The 13,089-nt window shown below is 36.7% G+C and overlaps 1 protein-coding gene across 1 annotated transcript in view; it reads left to right on the forward strand.

Moving 5' to 3' along the window:
- The window catches only part of ATF6 (activating transcription factor 6), a 235,559-nt gene that overhangs the window by 15,695 nt on the left and 206,775 nt on the right, over positions 1-13,089 (forward strand). Inside the window, exons 3-6 of the mRNA XM_070366586.1 lie at positions 609-696; positions 2,715-2,815; positions 9,256-9,385; positions 9,988-10,191. Coding sequence (XP_070222687.1) covers positions 609-696; positions 2,715-2,815; positions 9,256-9,385; positions 9,988-10,191 — 523 coding nt within the window. The remainder of the gene's footprint in view (positions 1-608; positions 697-2,714; positions 2,816-9,255; positions 9,386-9,987; positions 10,192-13,089) is intronic.

The following is a 13,089-nucleotide window of genomic DNA, read 5'->3' on the forward strand; positions in this document are numbered from 1 at the left end:
CCTATTTGAGAAACTTGGTGTTATCTTCTAGGATTAAAAAAAATTTAGAAATTTGAAAACTATAGACCAGTAAAAAAGATAAAATTGCCCTCCTCCTGTGGATCTCTTCCTTCTCCCATAACCATTTTAATATTTGGTATATCTGAAGGTTCAGTTAGTCTCTTTATGATTCCTGAATGTCTTTTGGATACATCTGTATTCTTTCCATTGCAGATAGAGATGATTTTATAAGTAGGCATTTGCTTTGACTTTTTTCCCTTTAGTGACAGTGGGAAAACTTATTATACTGGATCTCCTTTATGACAAAACACATATTTTGTGTTAATATCTTGTAATAGTGTCTCTTCATTGAAAAGAATGAGACCAACTGAATCTTTCTGATAGATGTTGACTCCATTACCTCCTTCCTAGTTATTACTACTGTGCTTAGAGTAAATTGGTTTATCTCTAAGGTATCTAAGATATATTCTCAAGATGAATTGATTAACTTAGAAAATTATTTTTTCTAATTTGGGTAATAGTTATTTTTGACAAGTTGTTTCTGTTAGTTTGGTTTCTGGATGTGTATATTTTAATCTGATATTCTTTTGCTGATTTGAAATCTACAGGAAAGTAATTTTGATAATCTTGATTTTGACTTGGATTTGATGCCTTGGGAGACAGGCATTTGGGACGTCAACAACCAATTCTGTACAGGTAATGATGTATTTCATTGATAAAAACTTTAAATGGATCCGTATTATTTTATGGTTTGGTAATAGTCAAAATTAGGTGGGGTTATTGGTCTACTTTTATTTGTTAAAAAATTCCAGGGACTACATTCTACTTCTGGTATGGCCAGGCATACATAAATTTCTTGCCAAAATAGATATAAAGAATTTCAGAGTTATGGCAGAGTCACATAATGCATGAAAATTTTATAATTCAGAAATATCGATTTTGAATTATATGTAATACTCTAAGAGATTATATGTAATACTGTAATATTTAATATTTGAATTAAATGTAATACTGTAAGAGATTAACCTATCTGAGAATTAAACAGGATTTAGCGAATCAAAGGGAAGAGACTTGGATTATCAGAACCTAGGGCCTTAGTGTAGCTGTCTCATGTAGACCCTTCTGAGGAGGAGCCACTACCTGGACGATGCCAATATCTGTAAGGGGCCACTGAACTGGGTTTTGGGTGTGCTGAAAAAAACTAGAACCTAAAGCAAACTGTCCCTTCTGGGATAAAGCTGATGGAAGGATGAAAAAAAAATCCCTTCTCCCCCATTCTACCGTAAGAAACATCCTTCTAGAATCCCCTATTGACAGGACCTAAAAGGAAGCCAGCTGGGACTTGTATTAATTTTCATCACAGACTATAGGAGGTGAACATGGAGCTGAGTAACAGTGGGTAATTAACCAGCACATTTCCCCATCTAAGTTACAGCCCTCCCCCTCTGTTGTAATTCCTATTCCCCTTCCTTTTATATATTAGTATATCTCGCTCAATTCCTTTCTTTCCTCATAGAATATGGACTACACAGGGTCAGTGTTCTCATTACTATTATGTAACAAACTTCTCTAAAACGTAGTGGCTTAGAACAACAACCATTTTATTAGGCTCCCAGAATCTATGGGTTAGGAATTTGGACATGATACATCAGGAATTTCTTGTCTCTGCTGGTGTCCAGACATCATCTGGGAAGATTTGGAGGTTAGGGTAGCCTGACATCTGGGGGCTCGGACTACCTTAAGGCTTCTTCCCTCACATGTCTGATGCCTGATCTGAAATGATGTGAAGATTTGAACTGCCAGTGTGAGAGCTGACCATCATCTTTCTAAATGTCCTGGCTTCCTCAAAACCTGGCAGTCTCGTGGTAATCAGGATTCAAGGGCTCAAATGTGAGTCTTTCAGCTACCTAATGTAACCCAGACTTGGGATTCACATATCGTTACTCCCATACTCTGTTGATTTAGGAAGTCATAGGCTCACCTAGATTCAAATAGAAGAGAATATAATCACTACTTCTTGATGGAGAAGTGGCAGGATCACAGTACAGATCATGAGACACGGTAGGTATTTTGCTCCTAACTTTGGAGAACACAGTCTGGCACAGATTCTTCTCTCCTTCCTTCCTACCCTGTTAGAAATTTGGCACTGAGGAACACTGCTGGGCTGAAGTTGATCAACACATTTAAAAAAATAGTTCAAAAGATAGGAACATTTTTGTATTGTAATTTTATTGTCAAAAATGCTTTCCACAAAAATTCTTCCCTGTTTCTTATGTTTTAAAATTATTTTGGGGGAAAATCTATAATTTTTTGCATATGGCATAATATTCAAAAGATACGAAAAGTCTATAGAGTAGAAAAATGTCTCCTTTGGCTTTTGTCCCTCAGCCAGCAAGTTCTGCTTCCTAGAGACAAGCACTGTGACCAATGTCTTAAGTTTATCTTTTAAGAGAATTAGTGCAGATGTTAGTAATAGTATGTGCATATGTATTTATGTGTATATATACACATATAAACATACATATAATTATTACACAGATGGAAGCGTATTGGATATACTATTTTCTGCGTCTTGAATTTTCACTTGATGATATATTTTGGTGACCTTAGCTTCTATATCTGAATTTTGAGAGTAGATTTAACCTTTTTTCTTATTTATTCTGAGTTTATATTGTCCAGTGGGAAAATTTTTGCTTCTCCTTTTCCAATTAAAGATATTAAGACAGAACCTCAGCCACTTTCGCCAGCCTCCTCAAGTTGTTCAATCTCATCTCCTCAATCAGTGGACTCTTACTCATCAACTCAGCATGTTCCTGTAAGTAACTAGTCTTTTACAATGATTTTGGTTATAGTGGTATCTGGGAAATATGTATATGGGGAAGGAAGTTAACTTTTATTAAGTGCTAATATAAATCTTACCTCTTTTAATCCTGAGGAAGGACCTTGAGGGAGTTAGAAAGTTATTAGTCTCTTTGATTTTGCCACCCTTCCCTTATGATCTTGTTTTTATAATTTCATTGCTTCATTTGTTTCATTGTACTTTACCAGTATCCAGTATTTTTTTGTTTATCAAGCTTACTCTGTCTTTATCAAGTCTTTTCTCTGTGCTACAGTCTTTCCTCCCTATTAGGATATATGTTCTTGGAGGACATGGTCTTTGTGTGACTCCTTAGCCATAAAACCTAGAATGGTCACCTTAGTTCAGGAATGCCTAGCACTATCTTTTGAATGAGTTAGTAAGGTTTTTTACAAAACCTTAAACATGCTTCTGCTCTTCATCTAGGAAAAAAATTCTTGAGGGCAGGAAAAGAAAATACCAAAAGACTTAGGCATTTTTTGGAAAGGAAAAAGGAAAAAAATATAAGAAGAAAATTTAAATTAATGTTTCAATATATTATATCTGATGTAAATTGAAGTATTTCATTCTGGTGTGGTTTACATGTAGCAGTTACTAAATCCTGATGATTTTATCTGCTTAGTATCTCTAGGATTCATCTTCTCCACCCTGCCAGACTATCATCACCTCTTCTGGATTAAGGCAATAGAATTTTGACTGGTCTCTCTGCCTCCTAATTCCCCAGACCTTTCTTAGCAGAGGAATCTTCAAAGAGAAATCTTTAAAAATCACAGGTTTGATTGTGTCAGTTTTTTGCTTAAAACCTTCCCAACCATTACAAGGACAAAATCCAAACTGCTAGTGTATCAGGCCCTCCATGACCTGGCCCCTGCTTACCTTCCAGTCTTCTTTCTCACCGTCCTTCCTACCCCTGCCTTCTCACTGCTCTTGGCTTTACCTCCGAGAGCTCCTGTGTGCTCCAGTCTGTGAACAACTGCCCCAAGAGCTGTGTGAGACACCACCAGTGAACACGGGCAGTGAGACCTCTGCTTCTACCATTTTAGATTTTTGGACATGCTCTTCCTTCTAGCTGAAATAGCCTTTTTTTCCCTTCCCTTGGAAGAAGGTAGCATGTTACATCCCTGTTCTTCACTTTGTTTATTTAACTTAGTGGTATATATCCTGGAGGTAACTACAGTTTCAGGTTATAGATTCTTTCTCATTCCTTTTTATGGCTTTACAGTGTTCTGGTGTGTGGTTATATCATACTTTGTTCAATGATTTCTGTATTGATGGACATATGTATTGTTTTCAGTCTTTTCTGAACTCAAACACTGTTGTAATAAATAACTATATACATAAGACACTTCATATTTTTGCCAGGATATCTTGGGGATATACTCCTAAAGAGAGACTGCTGAGATCAAGGTGATTTTTAATGTTACTGTTTATTGCCGAATTTCCCTCCAAAGGGTTGTACAGTTGTGTATTCTGACCAGGCAGTATGTAAGAGAGCCAGTTTTCCCTTTATTGCTACATAGTGTTAACTTGTTTTATTTTCTATTCTTTTATTATAAGTATGGTTGGACATCTTTTGGTATATTTCATATGTATAATGCCTATTTGCATTTCTTTTTATGAACTGTCAAATTTTTGTCCATTTTTCTATTGGATTGTATTGGTCTTTTTCCCTTCAATTTTTAAAGTGTTTTATAACATATTAGAATTATTAGTGCTTCAGTTCAGTTCAGTTCAGTCGCTCAGTCGTGTCCGACTCTTTGCAACCCCATGAATCGCAGCACACCAGGCCTCCCTGTCCATCACCAACTCCCGGAGTTCACTCAGACTCACGTCCATCGAGTCGGTGATGCCATCCAGCCATCTCATCCTCTGCCGTCCCCTTCTCCTCCTGCCCCCAATCCCTCCCAGCATCAGAGTCTTTTCCAATGAGTCAACTCTTCGCATGAGGTGGCCAAAGTACTGGAGTTTCAGCTTTAGCATCATTCCTTCCAAAGAAATCCCAGGGCTGATCTCCTTCAGAATGGACTCCCTTGCAGTCCAAGGGATCAAGAGTCTTCTCCAACACCACCCTTCAAAAAGTATCAATTCTTTGGCGCTCAGCCTTCTTTCACAGTCCAAGTCTCACATCCATTATATAACCACTGAAAAACCATAGCCTTAACTAGACAGACCTTTGTTAATGTCTCTGCTTTTGAATATGCTATCTAGGTGTCTCTCTTTAAGCGTCTTTTAATTTATGGCTGCAGTCACCATCTGCAGTGATTTTGGAGCCCAAAAAATAAAGATTAGTGCTTAGGTTGTGAAATAAGTTACAAGTGTTTTCTTCTCTAATTTGTCACTTTCTATAAGCTTTATTTCTGGTGTTTACTTTCTCTAGGGATACTTTTCTCCATAGCTGAATGACCAATCTTCTATTGCTTTTGTTGTTGTTGTTACTCAAAGGAGGGTTTTAACTGCTCAGAAGTTATAATATTTATATTCTTGTCTTCTTGGATGTGTGTATATATAGATAGATAGATGTGTGTGTGTGTATATACACACATATAGATAGATATATAGCTATGTAGATAGATAGACAGATGAGAGAGAGAGAGTTTGGAAAAACCTCAAACTTACAGAAATGTTATGAGTACATTACAAAGAACTTTTTCACCCTGAATCATTTGAGAGTAAATTGCCAACCTGATGCCTTGTCACCCCCAGATACTCCAATGTCTACTTCCTACAAGTAAGGATATGTCTTTTAGTCATAATACAGCTTAAAATCAAGAAATAAATGTTTATACGTCTTTTATGGTCTGTTTCCAAAAGGAGCTAGTTTTTGCCCCTCTTTAATCTCATTTGCCATCTTCCTTGAGTGACTTGTCACTTTTGGAGGACTAGAATCCTTTAGGGTGAGATTCAGTTTTTAATTTTCTGAATATTGATTTGTCCTTTACTGAGCCAATTTTTTCCAGGCTATTCTCTGAGAAGGTACTTTCATCAGACTTAAATTTCTTTGTTTATATCAATGGACTCTTTAGTTTATTCAGATTTAGTTCAGTTCAGCCAAAAGTTGTGTCCCACTTTTCTTTCTTCCGTGAACCGATTCCCAGAGTTCACCCAAACCCATGTTCCTTGTCATCCCCTTCTCCTCCTGCCCTCAATCTTTCCCAGCATCAGGGTCTCTTTCCAGTGAGTCAGCTCTTCATATCAGGTGGCCAAGGGTGGTGTCATCCTCCAAAGGACACCCCTGTCTGATGGACTGGTTATTGAGTATTTCTCCAACACCACAGTTCAAAGGCATCAATCATCCATTGACCACTGGAAAACATCGCTTTGACTTGGACCTTTGTTCCATGTCTCTGCTTTTAATATGCGTTTCAAAACTTTCTTCCAAGGAGTAAGCGTCTTTTAATTTCGTGGCTCAATCACCATCTGCAGTGATTTTGGACCCCAGAAAATAAAGTCAGCCACTGGGTGTTTCCCCATCTAATGAAGTGATGGGACTGGATGCCATGACGTTAGTTTTCTGAATATTGAACTTTCCATTTTTTTCACTCTCCTCTTTCACTTTCATCAAGAGACTCTTTTTGGTCATCTGCCTGTCTGAGGTGATATTTCTCCGGCAATCTTGATTTGATGTACTCTGCATATAAGGTAAATAAGCAGGGTGACAATATACAGCCTTGATGTACTCCTTTTCCTTATTTGGAACCAGTATGTTGTTCCATGTCCAGTTCTAACTCTTGCTTCCTGACCTGCATACAGATTTCTCAAGAGGCAGGTCAGGTAGTTTGGTAATCCCATCTCTCTAAGAATTTTCTACAGTTTATTGTGATCCACACAGTCAAAGGCTTTGGCGTAGTCAATAGATTATAGCTCATTATTTTATTTATTCTGATTCTTATGTTGTCCTGGATTTTGCCAGTGCTGGTCCCTTCACACTGACTCCTGTGTTCTGGGCTTTGACACCCTACCTCAGGCTGATGCAATATGGATACAATCATTACCTTACTCTGACTCCCTGGGCTTGGCTGCCTGCCCTTACTTGCTTCGCTTGGACTCTGACACTCCCGCAGGCTGCCTCTCTGCGTCCGTGCTTGTCTTGCACTGTGCCCCATCTAGTGGCTTTAGGATCAAATTATTCAGGAAGTAATAGTTTCTAAGTGACTTGTTAATATATATATTTCCTAAGGTTTTAGTTTTAATTTTCAAATCTGATCCATTTGGAGTAATCCTGGTTTATGATGTAAGATACAAATCCAAGTTTTTTTGTTTTCCTCAATGACTATCAGAAGGACTATTCCAGTACCATTTATTAAAGTTCCTTTTTTTTTCTCACTGATTTCAGTTTTGTGTATGTGTTTTAAACTTACGTAAATGGTATTATATTAGATCTCTTTATTTCTTACTGTAAAAAATTAGCACAGTGTTTTTAAGACCCGTTCATATTGCTCTGTCTGCATCAGTTTGTTGAATGTAACTGCCTAACCCTTCACCTGCATCACAGTGAACATTGTCAAAGATGTCGCCTAGTAGGCCTAAGAGCTGACCTTCATATGAAGTGTTAAGGACAAATCTAGTTTTAATTTTCACTGTATAAATGAACTCGTTTTCCCAGTTGTATTGCCTTTGTAATCATCTTGTTAAAGAATATTATATGTTTCTCTGTTACTAAGGGTTTCTTTTTTGTCTCTCAGTTAAGCTTTATCATTTTCTTCATATAGATCTTATACATTCTTTAAAAATTAATTCCTAGGTATATCATAATTGCTATTACTATTATGAATGAACTATTTTTATTATATTGTCTAAGTGATTATTAGTACATTTTTATAGTGAACATTTTTTTGTTGGTTCTTAAATGTGTTCTAAGTAGATAGCACATCATCTTGCAAAACAAAGGCACTTCTGTCTCTATTTTAATATTTGTTCCTTTTATTTTAGTTTCTGCTATAATTATGTTTTGTAGAATTACAGAAAAAGCAATTATTTCTTTCTTGTCCCAACTTTAATGGCAAAGTGTTAGTATTTTACCATTAAGTATGACTTCGGCTATCCAATGATGCCTAGCTTTTTTTTTTAAGTGTTAAATCATCCTTCCAGTTCTTATTTTCTAGGACTTTTATGAAGAATCTTTGCAGAGTTTTATTAAATGCCTTTTAAGCATCTAAGGCCATAAAGATAATCATTTCCTCCTATATTATCTCTTACTGTTCCCCCCCCCCCACACACAAATGTATTATTATTCAATACACTATAAGGTTCATGCAGTCCTGGGTTTTGGCTACATGGTGATAGGTGTTAGGGATGGATGAATGAAGCAGTTCTCGTCCTCACCAGCATGACTGAGAGTGACCATTTCTGCCACATGCTCTTTCAGGTTATTTTAACTTTTCGTATCTGATGATTAAAAAGAAAGATTTTCTTTTAAATTTGCCTTTGGCTACCATTTGCATTTCCTTTTCAGTGAAATGATGACTCCTGTCCTTTGTTCATTTTAGGCAAATATTTTCTCTTAATATATATCTTTTAACTTTGTTTATGGCCTGTTTTTTATTATAAAATAATTATTTTTCAAATCTGTTTTTTTCTTCCTCTATGGCTTCTGGATTTTTGACTTAAGGGGGCCTACGTTATGCTAAGAGCAAACAAGTATTCTTTTAACTCTTCTTTCAGTGATCTTGTAGATTCTTTTGAAGATGATATGATGTATGTATGTAAATGTATATGCCTATTTATTTATTATACATAACATCTTTCTTTCTTGGAATTGAAATGCTACTTTATCCTATGTTAAGTTTCTTTATTTTAGCAAAATGAGACAGATCCACTGAATATTGAATTTTGGAAAATATTAATATTTGTATATCTCTGCATTATTAATTTACCCATTAAATAAAATAGCCCTGCTCCTTTCAGGATTTTTCTTTCAAACATTAGGGACAAAGGTAGTTTTAATAAATAGAAAAGGATGAAAATAGTAAGAATTATTTGTTTTTGAAATTCCTGTAAGTCTGAATAAGAGATGGTAGGGAAAAGATATTAGCATTTTAACTGTAAATCTATAATGATACTAAATGTTTGTATGGCTAGGAATCAAGTAAAATATAAAGTTTGTGGGAGAAAATGTAGAAGCAGATCGAATCAGTGATCGTATCTTTAATATAAGAGGGTTAAATAGACATACTTCGCTTTTAGTTATTTTTACTTTTGTATTGATGGATAATGTTGATTTATCCATCATCTCTTAGTGCTTACTGTGTAGATATAGTTGTAATATATCACACCTTTGACTTGAAATTATCTTGAAGTGTTTCTGTTTATGCATGGATCTTGCCTCTCTTTCTAAGCCATTTTCTGCTCAAGGATACTGTTCTTCTGCATGAATTTATTTGTGTTGTATTTTACTGCAGGAGGAGTTGGATTTGTCTTCTACTTCTCAGATGTCTCCTCTTTCCTTATATGGTGAAAGCTCCAACAACCCCTCCTCAGCAGAGCCACTGAAGGAAGACAAGCCCATCATTGGTCCTAAGAGCAAAACTGGTATTACTCCATCTGCTAGCTTCTGTTATTTCTATTGTAGACTGAGAGTAAGCGCCATATCTTAAAGGAAAGTGTTGGATTAAGTGTATGTTTATTAAGCTAGCTTGCTGTTTTTAAACTAGTGGACCTCTATCCTTTGTTGTGAACGTTAATGTGAAGAGGAAAGGGAAAAAATGATCTTCTTTGGTTGTCTCTGTCTTTATAGGTGAATGATGCTCTGAAATAGATTTAGGGCCCCATCTTCAGGAGAAATTTCCAAGTTTCACCTAAAGAAGTTGAATGTGAGGCCCATTTGCCTGTGGCATTTATTAACCTCATTCACCTCAATGCTTTATTCAGTGATTTTAGCTGTTTTTCTTTACTGGTTCCTGTGTCCCCTTTGCAAAGCTGTAGCTTGGTCAGAAGGGAAGACCTCAGATTGAGGACTCTTCTTCAGTCCACTAAGATAAAATTCTGTTTTTCAGTACATTAAACTACGCTTAAACTTCAGTTAAGGGTAGTCAGAGGTTAAGATAATGTGTAGAGAAAGGTGTATAATAGAATCTGCTTTCTAGGATTTGCTTAATTGCACTTAAATAATTTGTGGTTTGGTTTTTCTCCAGAAAATGGACTGACTCCAAAGAAAAAAATTCAAATAAATTCGAAACCTTCAATTCAGCCCAAGCCTTTATTACTTCCAGCAGCACCCAAGACTCAAACAAACCCCAGCGTTCCAGCAAAAACAATCATTATTCAGACACTACCAACACTTATGCCATTGGCAAAGCAGCAGCCAATTATCAGTATACATCCTGCACCTACTAAAGGTACCTGAATGGAATCTGATGTTCTGTATGTTTAATTGGAGGACTCTGAGGCATGGGTCATATGACTTGTTTTAATTCAGGGTATAATTTCTGAGCACATGTTGGGTGTGTGTGTCAAGAATGTCCTTGGCTCTGAGGAGGTTATAGAGAGATGGTTAATAGGTGGTTCCTGTCCTAACAAGGGAGGTAGCTATCCAGATCAATTATATCTAATACTTCTTTTTTCTCACAGTTTTAGTGAAAACAGCCTCTAAGGCTTGTAATTTTGTAGCGAAGAAGAAAATCTGGGAAACTTTCTTGATGCTATTGTATTCTGAGATTTTTGTATTTATGAATTTTTTTTGTTTTTAGGGAGAGGTTAGTATTTAAAATACAGTGGTCCATTTCAGGTCTAATAGGTGTGGTTTGACAATAGAATCAGACTCTTAAATCTCCGAGTAGTAGGAAGCATTGTTTAATAAACATGAGCTTATACAGGGCATTAAATACCTGAACCTCTGACTTCAAGCCATTAAGAATGTGTGTTTCTATATTTCATCCACTAGATGGCCTCGTATAGTTGATTCTATAAGAAGTTGAGGTCTATATTAAAAGAAGTTCAAGTCTGAGGATTTGGTACTGTTCACATATAGGAATATGTATATAGTTGTCACATATATGACCAACCTAGACAGCATATTAAAAACAGAGACATTACTTTGCCAAAAAGGTCTATCTAGTCAAAGCTGTGGTTTTTCCAGTAGTCATGTATGGATGTGAGAGTTGTACCATAAAGAAAGCTGAGCACCAAAGAATTAATGCTTTTGAACTGTGGGGTTGGAGAAGATTCTTGAGAGTCCCTTCCCTTGGACTGCAAGGAGATCCAACCAGTCCATCCTAAAGGAAATCAGTCCTGAATATTCATTGGAATATTCATTGGAAAGACTCATGCTGAAGCTGAAGTTCCAATACTTTGGCCACCTGATAAGAAGAACTGACTCTTTGGAAAAGACCCTGACGCTGGGAAAGATTGAGGGCAGGAGGAGAAGGGGATGACAGAGGATGAGATGGTTGGATGGCATCACTGACTCGATGCACATGAGTTTGAGTAAGCTCTGGGAGTTGGTGATGGACAGGGAGGCCTGGCCTGCTATAGTCCATGGGGTTGTAAAGAGTCAGACAAATGACTGAGTGCTGAACTGACTGAACATACAGGGCTCATTTGCACACAGAGCTCTCTTGGGAAGAGTATTCATCATCCTGCCTATACTGATGTGTGTACACATGGCTAAAGCGAAACTTGTGCAGCATTGTTTCTGTGGATTTATCTTATTGGCACCAAGTAAGACTAGGTATCAATGGGATATGGGTTATAAATAAATACCAGTGTTACGTTTATAACTATTTTCAGTTATAGATTTTTAGCTCATTTCTTTGAAGCATGGTTTTAGTGAGGGCAAGGTCATAAATTTGATTTCCAGGTACTCTATTAACTTTGCTCTATTCCATGGTCATAGACAGTATGGCATTGATAAAAAGAACTAGGTGAAAGACTGGATGGATCCGTGAAAATTCATCAATCCCTTCCAGAAAACCCCAACCAAACAAATCTGAAATACCTGCCCTCTGAAGACAGGGTCAAAATACGGTCTTTTTCATAGGAAAAATAGCAGTCCTGTCTAATGGGTATTCTTGGGACCTGTGAATGGATATCATGAACTACTTGAAATAAAATGCAAGATTTAGTGTATATTATTTGTGAATTTTTCTAGGGATAGTCTCCAAAACTTTCATCAGGATCTCAAAAGTGTACATCATCCCAAAGGCTAAGAATTTAAATGTGTGAAGAACTTTATTATAGCTTCCATAAGCTATTAAAACACATACATAAAAGGTAAAAGTTTGACATTAATATGATCAGTATGTAAAGCAAGAGGTGTTCCTAAGAATTTGCTCTTAGTAGACCATTGGCTTCTTGCCTGGAGAATCCCAGGGACGGGGAAGCCTGGTGGGCTGCCATCTCTGGGGTCGCACAGAGTCGGACACGACTGTAGCGACTTGGCAACAGTAGCAGCAGACCATTGGCTATGTTTGAATGATAGAAAATCTTACCTATAGCGAGAAGAGAAAACTTCTCTGAGCAGTTTATCAGTTTCAGAGGCCTGAATCATACACTATTCAGAACTTCAGTGCTTTCCCATTATCTGAAAACAGTATTTATTTTGGGGGGAGCATATGCTAATACAGGCCTCGTTACTATTTTTATAGTGTAATCTGGAGAGTTAATTTTGTAATAACATAACAGATTTAAATGTATAACTTCCAGTCTTACATTTATTTGATAATGGGGAGGGAAGAAGAGAAATAGGAAAGGCATTTTACAGTTAATCGATATAAGTATCAGAAGTAAATATTTGTTATTAAAAAAGAAGTAATTTCTTTTTTTGGCTACACTGTGCGGCATGCGAGATTTTTGCTCCCACTCAGGGATCAAACCCTTGCCCCCTGCATTGGAAGTGCAGAGTCTTAACCACTGGACTACCAGGCAAGTCCTGCAAAAAAGAAGTAATTCTTACAGGATTAAGTTCAAATTGTCTGGCTTGGAATGTGAAACTCATCATGGTTTGTCTCCAGTTTAGTTTTCTAACTTTACCTTATAATAATAACTCTCCTTTCTATAAATCTTTGGTTCAACTAATTTGGCTATTGTCCGTTACATTTTCTTGTTTTTTCTAGTTTCTTGACATGCTGTTCAGTCTGCCGTAAATAACTGCTGCTTACTTCTACATCTGTGTCCTATACATTCATTAAGATTCTTATGATAGTGCAGGTGAGAGGTGTTGAAACTTAGACTATCAGTGAAGATCCAGGATAGACAGTGGAGATGTTAGAAAGTGTAGAATCACAGAGGTTGGCAGT

This window comes from Bos mutus, chromosome 3 (assembly GCF_027580195.1).
Source record: "Bos mutus isolate GX-2022 chromosome 3, NWIPB_WYAK_1.1, whole genome shotgun sequence".
Taxonomy (NCBI): domain Eukaryota; kingdom Metazoa; phylum Chordata; class Mammalia; order Artiodactyla; family Bovidae; genus Bos; species Bos mutus.